At 45.3% G+C, this 12,779-nt stretch overlaps 1 protein-coding gene across 1 annotated transcript; it reads right to left on the bottom strand.

The window, feature by feature from the left end:
* Positions 1–3,277: 3,277 nt before the first annotated feature.
* Positions 3,278–12,161, bottom strand: LOC119316471 (TBCC domain-containing protein 1-like). The gene is made up of 9 exons (XM_037590794.1): positions 11,625–12,161; positions 10,551–10,691; positions 9,305–9,694; positions 8,542–8,646; positions 7,380–7,520; positions 6,729–6,932; positions 6,511–6,603; positions 5,787–5,898; positions 3,278–3,776 (listed from the first exon to the last, which is right to left on the bottom strand). Exons 1-9 carry the CDS (start codon positions 12,108–12,110, stop codon positions 3,733–3,735), a joined length of 1,716 nt encoding a protein of 571 aa, XP_037446691.1. The 5' UTR covers positions 12,111–12,161; the 3' UTR covers positions 3,278–3,732.
* Positions 12,162–12,779: the final 618 nt, after the last annotated feature.

Genomic DNA, 12,779 nt, shown 5'->3' with positions numbered 1-12,779 from the left:
CCCGCCGCCCTTCTTGCACCTGGGCGACACCGACGAGACCGAGGCCGACATGGACGACATCATCGCGACAGGTTCGGCCGCGGCCGCCGCATCTCCCGGGTTCGCCACCCAGGACGAGGTGGTGGATCTCAGCGGCCGCATGGACAGCGAGCTCGGCTACGTCTACGGCGAGGACGAGCAGGAGGAGCAGGAGGAGGAGGACGAGGAGGAGGAGGAGGAGGAGGAGCCGACGCCTGCAACGGCGAAGGGGCGTAAGAAGAAGCGGGCGGCCAGAACAGGCGCGCCGTGCATCAAGTGGGCGTCCAAGGAGAAGGAATGCCTCGCCGAAGCATGAAAATTCGTCTGCCTCGACCCGACGACCGGCACGAACCAGAGCGTCGACACGTACTAGGACCGCATCAAGGCCGAGTTCGACGAGCGCAAACTCGTCGACCCCTACTTCAAAGGCGTCTACATGCAGCGCGGCTCCAAGGCAATGGCGAACCATTGGGGGCGTATTCAGGGGGCGTGCAACAAATGGCATGGGGTCGTCGAGGAGGTCGTAGCTCGCCCGGAGAGTGGCGCCAGCGTCGAGGATCAGGTATGTCACGCCGGCCTCCCGCCTCTCTTCACCGTGTACGCGTGCCAACTGTTTGTCCCTCCACGCAGTTGCTGCGCATGTTCACCCTGTACCGGCAGAGCAACAGCGACGTCGAATTCAAGTACCTCCACGTCTACAAGCGCATTGACAAGTGCGAGAAGTGGGCGGAAGTCCGGCGCACCCTCGACAAGGCCAAGAAGACCTACAAGCCAGACGCGCCAACTCCTGGCGCATCGGAAGGGCGGCCGGACGGCAACAAAGTTGCCAAGGAGGGGAAATACGCTGACGCGGCCACCGCTCGAGTGCAGGAGTCCATCGAGCACTGCCTCGCCGACGCGCAGGCCCGGGCCGTCCCTCGTGAAGAGAAGACCGAGGCGCGGTGGTCGGCGTTGATGTCGAGCAGCGCCGTCAAGCTCGACCTGCTCCGGACGAACGTCGCCGCGAAGAAGAGAAACACCTCCCTGGCTTTCCTGCTGGGCGGGGCGGACATGCTCCAGAGCACCGACGAGGCGGTCAAGGCGTGGTACTTGGCGGAGCGTGGCCTCATCCTGAACCAGCTTCCCTCGACAAGGCCGCCGACGCCGACGCCAAGTCCGCGTGACGACGCCTCCACGACGCCCAGCACCACCGAAGCCGCGTCGACGCCGCCAAGCCCGCGCACGCCAACTCCGCCGACGCCTGGGGCAGAGCCTACCAAGTGGTGCGCACGCGAACTTCTGCCGCTCTATTTTTTGTATGCCGAACTGTGGCTTGCGATCGCCCGACTTGTGACGCCTTTCGTGAGCGGGAACGACTAAGTTCAAATTTTTCGTGTCCTGAGGGCGACGCCTGGGGGCGTGACTGGGAGCTAGGTCGCCCCAGGGAGCCGAACTAACGTCGGTTCGCCTCCAGACCGTCTTTTTTTAGCGTCCTGAGGGGCCGAACGGCTGGAGATGCTCTTAGGACCAACCGATCTCCTCGTGGGCGCATGCATGGCTCCGACGCGCCCATGTACCGCGCGACCGGGCCACGTTCGTACGTATACGTCCCAACACAAGCCAGCGACGATCGACAAGCTGGCAGACAAATACAGTACGTACGTGAACGCCCATGCATGCATGCCCCTCCATGCGGCCAGTAGGACGTGCATGCGCAGTCTTGCACCACGGAAAGTTAGATTTAATGCCGACTTCGTACAAGAACCGTAAGATTGTTTTGCTACCGGTAGATTGGGCCACGGGCAATAGATTGACCGTCATCCTAGTGATGATTTGGTCCGTTCATCGAGTCGAGCCCCTCGGTTCTGCGACTTGTCCGCGAAGGGTGTGGAAACCGGCCGCATGCGTCCGTGAGCATGTGATGCACTCGTGCACCACGCGGCGGGGGCACGTCCCTATCGCGCCGTCTCCACTCTCCGCTACCGCTAGCATCAATCCAGCTGGAAGAACCCGTCGCATACAGACCAACGCGACACAGGCACACCAACTACTCTGCCTGTAGAACAATGTGCACGCTGAACAACGCTGCCGGTAGAAGAATGTGCGCCGGGCGCAGCGCGCGCGGGTGATTAAACTGGATAGGCGACGGTACGTATTTGCATGGCATTCGGGCTTGTGGCCCTATGAGTACGACCCGAACCCATCGATACCTTTTTCTTTTTGATTGATTGATTGATTGAAGGAAAAACAGAAACCAGTAGGATGAGCCTACCCCGTGATTGGAACACTCTGTGCATATGATAATCAAATTGCCGCAACGATTGTGGTATAATGTTATGCTGCAGAAAAATTGTACCAAAAAAACATTATGTGCTGAAACACTCATGTAAAAAATCAAGCAAGGGAAAGGTAATTGTCCTAGCAAAAGTTAAGGGCCTCTTTGGTTTATAGGAACAATGAATGAAAAACATGGGAATGGAATATTTTCTTTTGATGGCATGGTTCATACGGTTAGTTCGGAAGAGTGTAACAAATGAAAAATTGATGAAAATTTCCTCTCGTCTCAGTTTTGAAGAAAAAAAAATTACAATCCACTTAGAACCCTTCTCTAGAATTCCTACACACAAAATACGAGATGTGACCTTTAGTGACACAACAACATCCTTTTTTTTCTTTTAGATGACACAACATCCTAATTATAATTTTTTTTCATGTGATCTGACTATGTTTATCATGATTCATGTGTATCTTTCTATTCCTATGAACCAAACACACACGGTTGCAAAATTCCCATGTGTTTAATACTTTGCTTTACACACTTGTTTAGGACCCTGATAACGCCCGAACATTCATGGCAAATCCATGCTGTGTATTTTCTGCCAGAAAATTGCCTTGAGTCAACTAAATTTATCATCCTCGCGTCACTAAATTTGCAATATAACAAACAATCAATTTGCCATGGTCAAATCCCAAACGTTTGAGATTTGTCGTTTTCGTTTATTTATACATATTATTGTTTTTCCCCTTATTTGTATGTTTTCAAAATCTTGCGTACTAAAAGAGGCCCTGCGACCAGACTGCACATGTAGAACATCAGGTGTACGCAAGACACAGAGGATCTCAGAGAGAAAGGACGGCAAGGCAAGTTGCGACCCAGCCCGAGGCATGGGCTTTTTTTCCAGCTTAGCAAGCATTCCTCCCCTCACAGCACCGCAGTACTTACGGTGCCGACTCAAAAAAAAAAATGGCACTTACGTGTGCTACAACAATCCGTTAGAAGTTAGTGTTGAATATTATTTTATTTATCGGCGTACGAGTACTATTAGAAATCAGAAATACAATGATGGGATTTCAAATGTTCATTTCTTTTGCAAAGTTGAGTGGTTAACAATGCCTGTTACGTATCCGTGGAACTTCTGGAGAGCCCGAAAAAACTGTGCAACCACCGGGAAACCAAGACCAAGTATCCTAACGACCTAAAGATACCGGGGGAAACATATCAAGCTACTTTGCAAAAGAGAAAAGAAAAAAGAGGCAACAACACCTGTTCCTTTTTACACTTTTCTTTCGGTTCTACAAGGCTGAAGAGCAGGCGGAAACCACTCCTGGGAGTAAGGTCAGCTTCGACGATGTGCCGCCGAATGTTTCAGGAGTTGCACCAGCTAGCCAGCAAAGAGGATGAAGAACAGTCTTGCGGATGCACACCTCTGTTGACGAAAGCAGCTGACTGCATGGTTAGTCGCCTTGCAGACAGTAGAGCTGGCGGATGTTGCCCGTAGCTGCAAACATGAACCGATATTGTTTGCATTACTCAATGCACATAATCAGCAAATACTCCATTGAGCACTGATGGAAAATAGAGTAAATGTTGTGGACTACAAAAATACAGTACAGTGGTGTATCATTTACACCGACATAACTTTACTCCCTCCGTTCGTCAGGGCATTTACAACACACAAGCGCTTAACCAGGCGCTTAGGAAAATAAAATAAATATTTTTTGGCTTAGCGTCCAGGCTGGCGTCCGAGCTTCCAACGCTGGAATTAATGTACGGACGCTACACAAAGTAGAAAAAGAACGAGAAACACCCCTAGCGCCCGGTGACTTCTTTTGCGCCGACACTAGCTGATTTACTGGGATTGAATGGGATTCTGTTGAAACTGCCGGGAATTAGATCCTAGCGCCCGTGCTTAGCACCCCCCATTGTAGATGCCCTAAATATAAGTCTTTTTACAGATTCCAATACGACCTACATACGGAGCAAAATGAGTGAATCTACACTCTAAAATAAGTCTATATACATCCGTATATAGCCGTATTGAAACTCTATTCTCTCTTATTTAATGGATGAGGCAAAGCTTTTGCCTCCGTTTCAAAAAAAAAAAAATCTCTAAGAAGGCTTATATTTAGAAATGGAGGGAGTACCCTGAGATAGAGGCTGGGTAGCACCAATTGAATTGAAGCTTGTTCAACATCGTCTGAGATGGTTTGGGCATATTCAACGCAGGCCTCCAGAAGCTCCGGTGCATAGAAGCTCCAGTGCTTAGCGGACGGCTAAAGCGTGCGGAGAATGTTAAGAGAGGTCAGGGTAGACCGAATTTGACATGGGAGGAGTCCGTAAAGAGATATCTGAAGGATTGGACTATCACCAAGAACTAGCTATGGACAGGGGTGCGTGGAAGCTTGCTATCCATGTGCCCGAACCATGAGTTGGTCGCGAGATCTTATGGGTTTCACCTCTCCTACCCCAACTTGTTTAGGACTAAAGGCTTTGTTGTTGTTGTTGTTGTTGTTGTTGTTGCTGTAGGGAGTACTATTGGTTGGTTGACTTGTATTGAGATTGGAATGGCAGAAATCCTCCCAGCCAGCGTAAAAGAACTTGCATGTTTGGAGAATGGTCAACGAATGGCTAGGCCTTGGAGCGCTTGATGTAGCTCGGTGAGCAGCAAAGCACTCAATCAAGAATTGGGGGATCAACATGACGTCTAGTGACATCTGCCATGCTAACCAATTGGACCATTTGAAACGAGCGAAATGCTCAGGTTTTCCAAGAGAAATCTATGCCACCACCCGCCATTTTGGCAAATACTACCTCTCTTCCAATTTAAGTGACGTCCTAACTAGCTAACATTTTTCCAAAATACTTGACGTTTTGAGTCACTTGTCCACATTTCCCAACATGTTCTCTTACCGTGCCCCTCCTCCACTCTAATGTCGGCTGTTCGGTCACTGGCAGAAAAACGAAGAATATAAAGGAGATTCCAGCCACCTCGTTAGTCTGTTTTAAAATTCTCGAAACATCATTTTTTTTTGTAATGGAGGAAGTATCAAAGAAGAGGCAAAGCTTTCGGCACTTGCTGGCGCAAAGCACCTGAGTAGCATCATGCCAGGAAAACAGTCCCCGTGTAATTTTATTTTAACATTTTGCAAACCTATGTTCTCTTCTCCTTAATTAATGGATGAGGCAAATCTTTTGCCTCGGTTTAAAAAAAAACTTAAGGCCTCTTTAAAGAATTTTCATAGGAATCCAAGAAGACCATTCCGGTCCTGTTTTCCTTCCAGTTGCATTCCAAGGGCATTAACGAAATAGTTAAATAAGATTGGGCTGCCTTCCAAATAGTTAAATAAGGTTGAATGAATCCTATCTTATGTGGTATTTACCCCGTCACCACAATAATGAAACAGATGGAGACATGGAGATAAAGCACCAAGTGTAACTACTGACATATAAAAGGCAGAAGTGATATGTACATGCTATGAAATAACCAAATGCACAGATGAAAAATTACCATATAGCCAATCTTTGAACTGCGAGTGAAGGGCGCTTGCTAATTCCTTTTTCCTATTTTCGTCAAGTTGCAGCTCCCGAATAGTTTTTTTAGTATCTTCCAGAACAGCTTGCTGAAGATGATATGGCATGTTTAGGAACATGTGACTTTTAGGAATACTAAACAGTAAATCTTTCCTACTTATAAAGGTTGGAGTTGGTGGTGAGTTCATATGTGGGACCAACAACCTTCATCAATAAAAAATAAACCCTTATCCACATGTGGAACCAACAACCTTCATCAATAAAAAATACACCCTTACCCACTTGTGGGACTAGCAAGAGTACTCGACTAGCAACCTTCCAAGATACATAAATAAACAAATGTGCTTTTACTTACATGTGAGACCTAAAACAAATAAACAAGTATACTACTACTCCAGCGACAAATATTACGGTAGAGGGAGTACTTCCATGTGAGACCAACACTTGCAGAATGAACAAATAAAAATTGTAAAAATGTGACTCCAACTCAAAATTATGCTCTTAAGCAGTTCGTAGCAACTCACGGGCATTGTGCTAGTAAAATATAGAGAAGTGAACAAACTGTACCCAAATAACATTAACAAATCAATACTGATTTGCATTATGGCCATGAGGCAGTGTGAATCACACTAGATAGCCTTAGCATTGAGTAAATTATAATAGAAACATCATTCTAGGGAAGTTTATCGAAGTTAATGTACCTTCTTGCTTTGCGATGCCTGATAAATTTCAGGCAATGGAAAAGGATTGCATTTTGTAGGCTCTTGTACTTCATCCTCAAACCAATTAGGAATCTGCAGACGTTAGTAGTCATGTTTAGTTGTTTTTATACAAGAGAAAATTATTGTGAAAAGACAAACAAGGCCCGAGAAGCATACTATCATGCTGTAGCTAAAATCTTACAATGTACTTAACATACCAAAAAGTTTGTGAATAGATCAGGATCTACACAAGTAGCAGATTCGGCTTGAACATCAGAAACCCCAGCAGGATGGGACAATGAATCATGTGGATCAACGACTCCCAATACAAAAGGTTGGTCCCATTTATTGGTAGAGGGATCTACACCAACTTGTGTCAGATGCTCACCCAATCTTGGATAGTAAGTATTAAATGGAGCAATCTGTTCATACATGAATGGAGAAATTTCACAATGTCAAAATTTAAAAATTAAAGCATTATTGTTACTATACTATCATGTCAAGTTCACAACATTGACTGTCACACCTTTTCCAACTGTAACCTATGTATTCAGAGAGTATTCCACAGTCATGAATGGTTACTTGTATACAATTGGCGATTAATCTTCCTTTTTCACTTAATAGTAATAGAACAGCAGATTTTCACTCATAAATACAGTTTATGGATCTTAGTTCTAGGTGTAGTGACATACACAGTATGTACCGCACAAATGATGTATGATTCATTCATAGTGTATTATTACACATGATGACTAGCCATGTCAATGAATTGTTAAGAATTTACAACTGTTCATCATACGCCACTTAATTGCTACGCAGCAGCTAGTCCTGACTAACAGTTTAGAACAGAAAGAGTAGCAGAACCTCACATGTAATTTATGGTTGTCCCCCACAATAAGAGGCTGGTGATTTACTCCCAAGTAGAAGATGCACTCACGACAGTTAGCAATACAGATTCGTTTTGCAGCTGCAATAATATGCACTCTTTCACAATGCTCCACCTTTATAACCTGACAACACGAAACATTATATCCTTGAAATGCAATTGGCAGAGTTGGGGCAAAAATAGCAAAAATTGAATGACCAATAAAAAACACCAATTATCCATCTGCGATCAGATTTCCCATTTTTCCTCTTTGCTACTTATACAGCATATCAACTCAAATAACTTCTTGAAATTTTTATCCGTGTCATAAGAATTTTCCAGCAATGCAGACTGCATAAATTATCAGTCATCATATGGTCCACAACAATGTTAACCACCCCTCTATTGCCATTATTCTCACCATCTAGTTTTTTTTCCCCATGGGTACGAAAAGCCAAAAACAATGAATATTCATCTATCCTCTCAATGGTAGGGTTGACTCGATCATTAGACAAAATGAAAAACGGTTCCCCAATTCCAAAACAAACAAATGAATTTTCTGCAATGCTGTAAAAGCAGAATCCAGGTGGCTACTGTCCACCGGTGACTGAAAATACACAGTCCAACACACGCTAGCTTCTGTGCATGGAGCTAATGATTAGTCATATGTAGCATGCAAGGACTCAAAATATTTAAACAGACAATACTAGTTCCAACATTCTCCCCCTAATCTTGACAAGTCGGTTCACGTTTGGCATTGACATCGCACACCGACTCTTCTTTGGACAAATCACGTCACTGTTGGTGGAATCACATGAACTCTTCATGTGACGAACAGTATCATACCACCATCATTGGCATCACGCCAAACTGCCTGTGTGATGCTATCGTTAGAAGGAAAGCCACTGAGGTTCATGTCAAACAAGAACAAAACGAGTCAAGATTAGTAGCGAGAACGTAGGAACTAAGATTGATCAGACAAGTATTTCAAGTCCATAATCCAGATGTGTTGCATGTGGCTAATGGTTATTTGCATGCACAGAATACAGTATATACTGGAGCAGATATTATGCTATTTAGCTCTACCAAGACACAAATTGCCTCGAAGCAAATTGAATCCACATAACAGAGGGGGTGAGGAATGACCAAATGCCATGCATGCATACCTTGCCGACAGCACCAAGAACAACGGTAGTATCAGAACATCCATACACAGTAGCATACTTCACCGGTGCTAATATATAAATAACGGAATCATGGCAGTTCAAAACCTACACATACAGTTTGCAGTACGTGTTAAACAATGCTGATAATTTCCAGCGCTGGGGTTCCAATATTGAACAGACAAAGCTACAAGAGGTCACAACATTAGAACACAGAGGTAAACAGCACAAAACATATTTCAACACTGATTAGAGAGGATAGAGGGTGTTCCAAAGTATCCAGCACAACAGGAGATTTTATATTGGTTCTTTCCAGATCAGATCAACGGCCTGCATATTTCTCATCTGCTTTAACCTTGTATATATATATATATATATATCTTGACCCAAGTACTGCAACTTTGCATGATTATTCTGTTAATAATACAGACCTGGCTACATAGTATTTCTTTCCTTCTAAGAGAAAGCAATGCTTCACTGCAAATCCAGTGATCAAAAGATTCTTGACTATGTTTACAGTGGCACCAGGAGGAAATTCAACCATGCAATCACTTATGACACTAGACACATACAAAATTTCTTGATCAACACTACATTGCATCTGGGGTGGGACAATATGAACATGTTGGGATTAAACGTGTTAAATCTCTTCATTCCTTTCAACATCCAAGTGGGCTACCTGTTACTCCCTCCGCCCCAAAATAAGTGTCTCTGAGTATTAAACAAAGCATTCGGGTACTGATACTAATATAACTATGATTTATACCTTCACTGAATTTCCTTTGACATCAGATGCATGCTTGACAACAGAAGTTTTGGAGAAACCCTCCACAAATGTAGAATTTCTATGGAATGTGGGATTGGCAACAGTAGTTGTGCTGTTCCTTGGATGACTTGTATTGGCATCTGCCATGGTAACATCAAGATCAGACGCTATCTGCTGGCTCCCTTCCTTTGCTGTAGATTTCTCAGTATAAAACTCCAATGAAGAAACAATATTCTGCAAAATCCAATCATGGACCTGAGCAGCAGATACTGGAGCAGCCGGCATGTCTGGATCAGAATTTGCAAAAAATGTGGCTGCCTGGCTTAGGGATGTTCCTTCCGAAAAATGCACTAGAAATCCAAGGTGCTCAAAAGTCTCCATTGTTAGTACCTGCACAAAAGATGCCATAATGCAGTTATCATATCATCAGATTTTAGCAGCATAACATCAAGATCGTCTTTCATATTTCCCCCATTGAAAAGAACACTAGCTAGCCGATTATTTGTAGTCGAAACTAAGCCCCTTTGTCAAGTTCCAACAAAGAATTACCTTCAGAATATGTCCTCAGATGTGAGGAAGAAAATAGATCTATTCTCAGTTGCACATGAAGACAAGAACTCACTTAAGTAATATACTCCCTCCGTCCCAAAATAAGTGTCTCAACTTTGTACTAGCTTGAGACACTTATTTTGGGACGGAGGGGGTATATTTAACTGAATCAACTGTGTGCTACCATTGACCTTTTGCTTTATGTGTTTTATACAATTTGTGTCTGCAGACGTATATGTCAGTGGGTTGTTCTATCCTTGGTCTTTTGTTTCAATTGCTTGATACAATTTATTGTAGACATGTTATCCATGGATTGTTCTAGCCTCTGGTTATAGCTAACACATAACAGACTTCATAACCTATATGGAGGATTGGAGGTAAGAACTGTAAGGCTGTATTTGGCATTGTGGATCTACAGTCGAATGATCCCGTTTGCAAAACCCACTTTTGCCTATTTTAGTGTTTGTTTGACCCGATTTTGCCTAGCTTTGTGGCTAAATCTTCTATAGCAGATTATACAATCAACACAATACAGCAAAGTTCAACAACAGCAAACGGAGGCCAAGTAATATTTTATTTCGATCACACTATCCCCTATATAGTTTCACTCACCTAGAAAAATAAGGTGGAGAATGAAGAATGATCAATATATAATGAATAGTAACAATTTGAGTAACTTAAAGAGAAGATGACATACCAGAGAATCATCCCCCTCCCCCTCAACAGAATCAGCCAATAGAGTGAGAATATTAGCCATATGCTTTTGCAGATAAGATAACTGGTGAATTTCTTCATCTGCTTGAGAAGGTATAAAGCGACGGCTATTACTCCGTACAAGCTGCCAAACAATAGAAATAGGAAGCACTAAGTGAGGATGATGCCAAAAGAAAAGATACGCTAACTAGTTGTATTTGCAAAAGAAAAAAAAATACAAGGGTGCCGATATGGTAAGACTGATCTGGGCTAAGGGTTGGCACCCTTTCGAAGGATAATGATTAACTCAAAAAGAACATCTATTATACAAGAAAACATGTAACATAAGCCAAGGTTGCTACAAAAATACAAAATATGGAACTGGAACAGATAAGAAACCCCCAAATGACAGATGGATTTATATAGGAAAAAAAAGTGCAGGCGGCTCTCAACGCATTCCAAGATAGGATTATGGACACAAGCTTAGATGAATATCACTGCCAAGATACCTCTTATTCTAAGCAAAGCCTGTGTGGAGATGTTTGGGACATGAGTTCCAAGTGCCCATTAATATGTTGACAGTTAACTAGCGCAGTAGAAAGTTCAAGGATACAATTGCTGGAGCACTGAAGGTGATGAAAGAAATGTCTGATGAAACGTGTCACCAGTTTCCTCTAAAAAACATTTGGCCTGCTTTGGCACGTCACACTAGTTTTATATGAATACAGGATGATAGTAGGCAATTTGGCAGCTCATCTAGAAGTAAATTTAATACTAGGTTTCCCATGGCAGCGATATGCACCATTGGACTTAGCAATGCATGTTTGTCCAGAATAGCACGATTTCTGTGCAATCAATAATCCATCCACGCAAAAGGCAACACACAATTGTTTCGTTGCTTGATTCAATGTCCCGGTTCCATTGTTGATAATATAGGATGTAGTTTCCAAGTGGATGGCAATTGGTAAACGTCAAGTGGTTTAATCCTTTCAGCTCCCATCTACGTTGTTCTATATACTTCTATACGAGCAGCAAAATTCTAACGAAAGCATTCGAACCAACGCAACCGCGTCCTAACCTGGATCGGAGAGAGAGCGGACAGGTAGCCGTCGAACGCTGAGGTGGATGGCCAGACGTCGGCGACGGCGGGCGAGTCCTTGTGCGGGCGCGGCACGAGGCGCTTGTACGGCTGGATGTAGAGGAAGAGCAGAACGTCGCGGAGGTCGGCGCCTCCACCACTCCCGCCGGCGTCTAGCGCGGGGTCCTCCGCGGGGAGGACCGCCGCGAGCATGCCGATCGCGAGCGCCGCCTGGTCGGGCGGGATCTGCAGCGCCTCCGCGAGGGACGCGGCGCCCACGCGCCCGTCTCCCGCGGCGGCGGCCGCGGGCGCGAGCTTCTCCTTGAGCTGGGAGAGGGTCTGCGCCAGCGTGCCCTCCGGGAAGATGAGCGTGGGGATGGGCAGGAGGCCGTGCTCGAACGCCTCGCGCCGCGGGCGGAGGAGCGGCGTGGGAGGCGCCGCCGCCGGCGGCGTCGGCGGCGGCGGGTCGAGGGGCTCGTCAACCATGGCCGCGACAGAAGCGGGGGAGGGAGGAAAGAGGAGGAGATCTGAGAGATTTGCGAGAGCGAGGCCGTGGGAGTGCGATGCGACCGTGGAGACGCTGAAATGGTTCGGTGCCTGTGCCTCCATGATGCGCCTTTTTTTTCCCATTTTTTTCCCGTGGGTAAATTGCGGGATTTTCTAATTTCGGGCATGGATCTTATAACACAGTTCGATCTGCTACTGTCCTTAACGGAAGTTTTAAAGCACGATCGATCTTGGATTTGGTATTTTTATGACACCCATGGATGAATCTGCTGTCGACATTATTTATTTTTATGACACCCATGTAAAAGTAACCGAAATATGCTTCCCTAAGGCCTAACAACGCCCCTCCAACACATGATGTAGATGTAAAAGAAATTATCACGTTTTACTCTCTAGATGTAAAATAATCGCCAAGCGATGCAAATATACATCACTATCCACTGTGTGAGTAAAACAGCCACGTGTTGCGCAAACCCCCAACTACCGTGCGGAAATTTCCTGCCGCCCTCCCGCCTCTCGCCGCCCACCAGACCCTATGGTCGACTCCCCTGACCCCGCAGCCAGCACCGGTCTTACGCACCTCGCCGTGGCCACCACCGTGTATCCCACCTTTTTCGTCGCCGCCACCGTTGCTATGCCTCCCCCAAC

The sequence above is a fragment of the Triticum dicoccoides genome, chromosome 6A (assembly GCF_002162155.2).
Source record: "Triticum dicoccoides isolate Atlit2015 ecotype Zavitan chromosome 6A, WEW_v2.0, whole genome shotgun sequence".
Lineage (NCBI taxonomy): Eukaryota > Viridiplantae > Streptophyta > Magnoliopsida > Poales > Poaceae > Triticum > Triticum dicoccoides.
Note: the sequence above shows the minus strand (reverse complement) of the source record. Positions and strands in the feature narration are given on the sequence as shown.